This window comes from Apium graveolens, chromosome 11 (assembly GCF_009905375.1).
Source record: "Apium graveolens cultivar Ventura chromosome 11, ASM990537v1, whole genome shotgun sequence".
NCBI classification, from domain to species: domain Eukaryota; kingdom Viridiplantae; phylum Streptophyta; class Magnoliopsida; order Apiales; family Apiaceae; genus Apium; species Apium graveolens.
In genome coordinates, this window is record NC_133657.1 from 184,459,565 (window position 1) to 184,468,155 (window position 8,591).

The 8,591-nt window shown below is 36.9% G+C and overlaps 1 protein-coding gene across 2 annotated transcripts; it reads right to left on the minus strand.

The window, feature by feature from the left end:
• Nucleotides 1-6,411, minus strand: LOC141698041 (uncharacterized). Of its 2 annotated transcripts, XM_074502645.1 has the most exons (6): nt 6,264-6,411; nt 3,318-6,084; nt 1,971-2,041; nt 1,682-1,802; nt 809-1,101; nt 1-586 (listed from the first exon to the last, which is right to left on the minus strand). In XM_074502645.1, the coding sequence occupies exons 2-6, from the start codon at nt 6,035-6,037 to the stop codon at nt 240-242; spliced, it is 3,552 nt and encodes a 1,183-aa protein (XP_074358746.1). In that variant the 5' UTR covers nt 6,038-6,084; nt 6,264-6,411; the 3' UTR covers nt 1-239. The 2 variants fall into 2 exon arrangements, with proteins under 2 accessions (XP_074358746.1, XP_074358747.1); XM_074502646.1 differs by lacking the exons at nt 1,682-1,802; nt 1,971-2,041 and having other exon boundaries at nt 50-586.
• Between the last annotated feature and the right edge of the window lie 2,180 nt (nt 6,412-8,591).

An 8,591-nucleotide genomic window follows, 5' to 3' on the forward strand; every position in this document is an offset into this window, starting at 1 on the left:
TAAAAGAATAAAAAGGTAACTACTTGTATGAAAAAACAAAAAACGTATCTCCACTGAAATTCCAAAGTTCATAAGCTAGGACTGCAATTCAAGCACATCAAAAAGTAATTGCATCTTTGACTGTCTCACTTCTCAGGGACTTCCCCAGGGAACAAAAAAAACATAGAAAATAATTCATCTCGACCCATTATTCTTAGCTACTTTTACTTTCTAATATCCTATAGTCATTTGTCATACGCTTATTCAGGTTTGATGGGAGCATCCACAATATCTTGAATCTCTTTCTTGCTCCTGATAGAACACTTCTTTTTTGTGTCAAAATCAACCTGATCCAAATCTTCTGCAATCCCCATGTATCCGTACAGCTCAGTCTCGTCCAATTTGTCCTCGGGCTTTTTACCAGCAATCTTGCTGATTTTATGCTTGCTGGAAGAAATTTTTGAAAAATCTACTCTTCCATGCTTGTTCTCCACAAAATACTTGTGTAGCTTTTCTGCCTCTTGCACACCAGAAGATGTGCCCAAAAACTTCACCACCATTATATTATGCTTTGCAATCTTGACTTTTCCACCACTGATACCTTTACCTGCCATTGTAAACAAAATAACAGTTGAACACGGAATAGGGAGGAAGAGAGTGCAGAAAAAGTTGACTGGATGAAGAAGATAAATATTTTCATTTTCTCCATACTCAAACTGTACATTCATCAACAGAACTATAGAATTAACATGCATCTGAAGTTTCATCATCCTTACAGCAAGAGAAAAACGGGTAGTTGTGTATATAATTAAGAAGTTCAAGGTTTCACCTTTGATAAAAATCTCAAGGGCTTCCACGGTTGTTTCAGGATCTGAGGGGGAGTTATCATGAATAACAACAACAGGAGGCCATATTATCAGATCCTCTTTCTGAGCCAACATTTCAGCACTTGAAATTGTCTCTGGAGCCCAAGTAACAACATTAGGAGCAACCTCACTCTTCCATCCTAACAGAACGCATATTGCCTTGTGAAGACCCAAGTGTTGCGTTCGCAACCCAACTTTGTGTGACATAAAGGCATGGGTCGCTAAACGTCGAGTGTCTGTGAACTCTTTCGATTCGCTGTAAAGGAAAAAAAATTATTAGCAGTTACAACATGAGTGGAACTTTTTTACTGCCAGGTAATACACAAACATTAGCATCCCTTTAATGGCAACAATGAGCAGAGCACTACAAGTTTAGTGGCGGTTTCTATGCCAGAAGTAAGATATTATTAACCCAATAATTAATAACCCACAAAACTAATACTTAGTACAAGGGTGTTATTCTATAGCCAAGAACTATGAAAGTGGAAGTGGTGAAAAACATTCCAATCTGGACTTGAATTCTTCGTCTCAAAGTCTACCGAAAACTTCATACCATGCACAATATCAAAAGTACAGGAGTGACACAGAATGGCCATTGAGGTAACTCGAAACTTAATTAACCGGAAACATTATTCAGAAACCTCGTAATTTTGTAAAAAATTACGTCAACTTTTACACTAGATATAATAAGTTCCTAACCTCTACCTTAGCTTATCTAATGAGTACATCAGACTATCAGAGTTCCATAGCTTACATCCCATTCCCCACAAACAAAGTAAAAATAAACTGCACGTATTTAAAGACTTCTTTCAGCTCTGATACACTAAAGGGTTTACATTTTCTTAAACTTGGGGAGGATTCTTTGCTCTCCAGCATGCATTATATCTATCATCCAAAAATATATGGCTAAGAAATAACTCCGATAAAAACCATCAGGGAGCCAATCGATGTCCGTCACTGTAAGAACAGTAACTCAAAACGTTATTACCCGGAAAAAATATTCAGAAGCCTAGTAATTTTGAAAAAAATAGACTTCCACTATTATAAAAATATATTATAAGTTCCTAACCTCTACCTTAAATTATCTAAGTAGTGCATCAGACTATCAGAGGCTCCGTAACTTACATCCCGTTCCCCACAAACAAAGTGAAAGTAAACTGCACACATTTGCTTGTTCTCCCGCATGACATCCACCACTGTAAGAATAGTAAAAACCTCAACAAGTAATATACAATTTCAACATTCAAGAGAAATCCTGATAGCTCCTTCAAACACTTTCTTCAAAAATTGTTTCAAAAGTGATCTCGTATCAGACAATTCGACAAGCATTAAAAATAACATGATACCATAAAATAATCCTCATTTGCTTAAAACAACTACTAATTGCTAAATGTAACTCAATTCCTTAGTCCTATTTAAAATTTCTTAATGGCTCGGATTCTTATCTACAGTTTATTTAAACCTACACCTTAATCTTCAGTAGCCTCCTCAGACAAAGCCTCCCGCAAGAATTATACCAAAAGTGATAGTTGTAACTCAATTCCTGGTAATAGTTGTACCAGACATTAAAAGAACGTATATAAAGAGATCTGGACTTGTAGTGCGCATGCACACACACATATTTCCAAAAGTGTCATAATTCGAAATTTGGTGGAGCTCAGTTACTCTCTGGTGGTGGCAGTAGGGATGTCATGTCTTCTACATATCAATTCTTTTTAACCTAGATTAAGAGAAAATTGAAAGAACAAGAAGGGCATTTAACTAAAAAAAATGCATCGGGCTGTTTTTACTTCAACTGTAGACCCTAAAAAATAGTTTGACAGGTTAAGTTACCAAAATAAATTAATAATGCTCTTTGCTGTGAGCATGTAATTAAGGCTCGAGATTGTAATGATTTGACCTAATTTGCGAATCCGGAACATTCACTGCAACAGTTATGATCCAATTGAAGATTGAACAGTAACTACCTTTTACAGGTCATTCCCTATGGAATAGAGAAGGCTCGTCTTACATTCTATAGGCATGTAAGCTTATATAGTGGTTAACCAACAGCTACACATATAAGCATGTAACCTTATTTAGTAGTTATCCCAGGACTACAGGACAAATTTTCCAATCGTAGTAAAAAAGACCCATCTCTCGATGTAACATTTCAACTTTCAAATATGCCACATTTTAAGAACTCACAATCCTTTGGAATTTCAATGATTTCCATACAGATACCTAGAATTCCTGCCTATGTATAGGCCTATCGTCGTTACTTGACATGTCTCATTCTGGTAACCAGCTGACTACTAGAAAATTCAGATGATACTTGTAGTTTCAAGTCCAAGTATCCTCATATGAACTACATTTTGAGGTTACAAGGTTAGGGGTACTCACGTGATTGCGTCAATATTATAAGTACAAAACTTCATAACCAACATATGAGTCTGTGCTTGAAAATACCATTTAAAAAGGAAGAAAACAGACCTTCTGCCACAGACAAGACAAAACAAGCTACCAGCTCTTCCCTGCTCCTTATATCTTTTCCGAACAGCATAGTTATCATTCAGTTTTCTAGTAAAGAATAAGAAATGATTAGAAACCAGCTGCTTAAATTCCTCAGAATCCTCGCTCGGTTCAGACTTTGTGAAACTCTCCCGATTTTCTAAAAGGGAACCTTCATTTTGCACATCCACTTTATTCCCATCTTTACTTCTCATCCAGACATTTTGCGATTTAGGAAACAAATTTCTCCTATTATGCAGGTATGAATCATTATGGTTAACAGAACCAGGTTTCATGTAACCTCTAGAATATTTATCACCAGACCTCTGTCCTCTAATAGAACGCTCCAACATATGCTCTTCTCGATCGTAAGATAAATCTCGATCCTCATATGCAGAGATTCTATGTGTATCTGTCCTATTGGAGAATCTTTGAGACCTATCAATGTCACGATCATAGGCCACTCTTTTAGATGAGTTTGAAATCTTTGTGTGTTGACGAGTCCAATCCTCATTTCTATCATCCTGTTTTTGCGTTCTACTGGAACTATTCCAGTTTCTTGGTATCTCTCTGGAATCAGACCAATAGGTTTCCTCATCCAAGGTATGATGCCTTCTTTTAATGACCCTGTTTGATAGGTCAATTGTGCTATCCTCTTCACCTTCATTTCTCTGTATTCTAACAGGATGCCTGTGTGTTTCTCTACCATGATGAAACTCTAGCGACCTTGTGCTTTCCTCAGGAAGCCTATGAAAATCTGTCTCTGGATTGAACTCCGGAGACCTCATCCTTTCCTTGTAATATACTGGGACTGCATCCCTTGCATGATTATAATTTGATGTGATAGGCAATATTCTGTCATGATCACTCAAATCATCGAAATAAGAAATTTCCTCTTCTCTTGGTGCTTTTCTTCTCCCTTGAGCAATTACAGTATCAATGTACTTCGGTGATGCAATTGATGATCTGTTCATACCAATATGGTTTCCCATCGAATGTTTTTCTGGAGAAGGATAGTCCAGTAAACTGTTATTGGCTATTTTTCGGTGAGAAAATTCAGTAGCATCACGAAGCTGAGAATCCAACATGATTGGTCTTGAATCATAATCTATTCGCTCAGATTTACCATACATCTCAACAGATGGATTATCAGTAGTCCCCTCCATCCCTCGTCTAGGATATAAATAACTCCGAGGAATAGTCTTTCTCGGACTAAATGTGTCGGTTCCTGTTTTAGGATCTCTTCCGTAGTCCAAAACATCAATGTCACGTAAAATTGTTCTATCGTACATATAATTGTTACGATCACCTCTCGATGGACTGAACAGCTGTTTCTTGCTAGTAAAGAGTTCCTTGCTTTCTCCTTGAGGGCTTCTTCCAGAGTCTAAAACATGCCTTCCTCTGTAATCATCATAGCCCATGGCAGAATCCCTAAAATATTCATCTCTTGTCAAAGGAGGTGGATCCTTATTAACTGGCAGACCATCCCAATCGACTCTGGTACCTCTTGACGAAGAGCTTCCAAACTCCTTAAACAGAGGGGGTCCAGTAAAATCCATAGACTGAGGTGGCGGCAACAAAGTATAAGAAGCATCATTTATACGGAACCTAGTTTTTTCTTCTGTTTCACCAGAGAATTTCTCTGAGGGTAATGGTTCCTGATATGGGATTCTCTCATCATTAAACCGATCTAAACCAATCTTCCTTGATGTCAATGAGATATCCCTAACAGATTCAATATTTTCTGATGGTCTTCTCATGTCTGCCGGTATCCTATAAAGTCCTTGATTAGTTTGATCTTGTAACTTCATAGGTTCCCGACCTAACATACCATCAAAACCCTCTCTCATAACTCTAGATGTATTTTTCAATCCAGCATTAGCATCAGATCTGAGATTCATATACTCATAAGGATCATGCATCAGCTGCGATGACTCCTTCCTCAAAACATCCACACCATAGTCTGGCATTCTCCTCATTTGGTCAGTCGGGGGTGACCTAGACCTAATTCCAGAGTTTGGTATCTTCCTTAACTGATTGATCGGCGGTGACCTAGACCTGTTTGCGTAGTTTGGCATCTTCCTCATATGCTCGATCCCTGGTGACATTGACCTGTTTCTATTGTTTGGCATTTTTCTTATATGCTCAATCCCCGGAGACCTTGACCTGTTTCCGTAGTTTGGCATTTTTCTTATATGCTCCATCCCCGGTGACCTCGACCTATTTTTATAGTTTGGCATTTTCCTCATCTGATCAATTCTCGGTGACCTCGACCTGTTTCCATAGTTCGGCATTTTCCTCATCTGATCAATCGGCGGGGACCTTGACCTGTTTCCATAGCTCGGCATATTCCTCATATGATCAATACGAGGGGACCTCGACCTATTTCCGAAATTAGTCATTTTCCTCATCTGCTCCCCTGGTGGTGACCTCGACCTGTTCCCATAATTAACCAATTTACGGGGTGACCTAGAACTCATTACTCGACCACCAGCACATCCGCGCAAATCCCAATCATAATCCCTCCTTTCCCCCAAATTATTACTATTCCTCCTCAATACAGGACTCAAACTCCTCCTAATACGAGGCGACCGAGGCATAATAAACCCACCATCCACACCCTCAACACGACGATCTCGAAACCTTAAATCACCAACTGGAGAGTGATTCCTAAAACTGTGATGATGCCTCTGATTACTCATAACTTAACAATAACAATCAGGCACGAGCACAAACCTCAATATCAAACCTATTATTAAACCTCAATCAAAACAAGATAAATAAAATTAAGATAAAGCTATTTATTAAATAAGTTAAGTAATAGAAACCCTAGAAATAGCGCTAGATTATTATAAAATTATTATTATATAATTAGAGAGCGTAGAATTGTTAGGTAAATAATATGAATAGAAAAGTGACGAATCAAACCTCTAGAAGTAGATTTAGCTGTTGTGTTCTGGGGGTCTGTATGTTTTTAGAAGATAGATTCAGAACTTCGTATGAACACTTCCTGCGCATGGACGATTTGGTCCTCTCGTTCTTCTACCTTTGCACGTGTTTGCTCCGATATTAGAAATTATCCCATCAATAAACTTCTTAATTAAAATTTAAAATAACTTACACTTTTTTATTACATTTAAACATCTTTAGAATAATAATATACTCGGAAACACAAAAAATTTACTTTACCTATTTTATTATTTTATTGGGAAATTATAATACTCCCACAGTTCTTGTCATTTATTTATGTTTTACAGTAAAATGTGTGGCACGTATATTAAGATTAATACAAGTAAAATGTGGGCCCACGGGGGCCCCACATGTAGGGATCACGTGGACCCCGCCTTATGGGTCCCACATAACCTATTGTAACAGTAGATTTTATCTATTATAACACCAATTTTTTTAGTTAGGCAACACGGGAATATGTGTATTGTAACAGTATTTTTATCAATCGTAACACTAGTAACATATATAGTGTAACATTATATGTAAACAAATGTTATACTAGAACAAGCAAATGTAACGGTTATTCTAAATATTTTTGAAATATAAGGTTTGTTTTTAAAACAATCCATAATCAACAAAAACATCAAATCTAAGTACATAAGAGTCTCAGCTCGACAAAACAAACAACTACATAACAGAACATTCTCCAAACCATCTCCAACGCCAACGACAACGACAACCAAAGTACTACCAATAGTCTCATCCCAACGCCAACAACGACGATAAAACTACTAAATAATTAATTCTAAACACCAAGGCAGGAGAGTCTCATCTCTCTAACACCAACAAGTACGACATAACTACTACACAGTCAAGTATCAGGGCAGGGGAGAACAAAAGTAACCAAGTACACGATAAACATGAAACTTAATAACATATTTAACAAGTGGGCTTATTTACTTGAGTGACGGGAGTGATTGGAGTTCCATTGTCGTCTTGATCGCTTGAGATGGTAGCGCAAAAGTCTCCAATATCACACTTCATATCAGGATTCGTCTCTACTAGCTTTTTTAGCATCCAAGCCATGTTCACCTGGACTTTTCTGTTTACCTTGGCTTCTAGTTCACTCTCCAGATTTCGAGATATCTTTGCGGTCAACTCATCAACGGTAGGTTCGGGAATAGATGGATTGTTTTATGAGGCAAGTATTGTACCTTGCCTTCCCACCAACCAATCTCGTCCATGTTTGTCACTGGGGAGCATCGCGTCTGCATCATTTCCTTCTTTCAACATCTCGTCAATGGAATCCCATAAGACAAATTTGCATAAATTTGTTAAAGGACAAACTAAGTTTTTTTTATTTACAACTAAATCTAGCTGCAATTCTTCAGTGGACTATATGAGAAATTTACTTCAATTTGTTACAGGTAAAACAAACTCAGGTTCATTATCTACAACTAAATTTACTTACCATTCTTTTCTGAATTGCATCCCTGTTTGTCTTATACTTCCGCCCTTTTTTGTGCTTGCGACTTTTGAAATAAACTTTAGCTTTGTGATGGGGAGGCCTGATTTGGGTCTTTGGTTTTCTGGCATGTACCAAAAATAAAATGACAAATAAAGAATACATTATCATAAATGTGAAAGAAAAATAAAAACAATAATGATATATGGGCCAAGAAAATATCAATCTGATTAATAATAATAAGAGCAACTAATTTTAATATTAATCTGATTAATTATTAGTCTGATTAATAATCTGACGAATAATGAAACTATATTGGTTTTGCAATTATACCTAAATCGAACAATTTCACTTTTACAATTAAAATAATGTCATACCAGTTTCTCTTTAACTTCAGCAAGAGTTTTACGACCAAGTGTGTGGGGGTCAGTATAGGAATTACAACGGGCTACATTTTCCTCTGCAAGTACCTGTTACAAATAAAAAAAATCAAATCTCATATCTCAACTGATATTGGTATTGGATGCCAAACAGATAAAGCTAAAAGTATCAACCTGAACTTCTTCGTCTGCCCAATACTTCAACAAAACCTTAAAATCTTCAAGTGGAATTTCATGCAGCCTGTTTTGAATCCTTTTCTCGTCACTGTCATATTTTGTATAATGTGCCTTTTTGACACGTGACTTGTGCACTCTCCAAAGAGTATTAAGTGTCTTGTTTAAATACTTTTTCCCGTATGTAGGAATATCATACCCATCCTATAATATACAAACTTTGCATTATCTCAATGCACATGTACTAATAAGACTGATATTTCAGGTTAATTGATAAAACTAAGAATA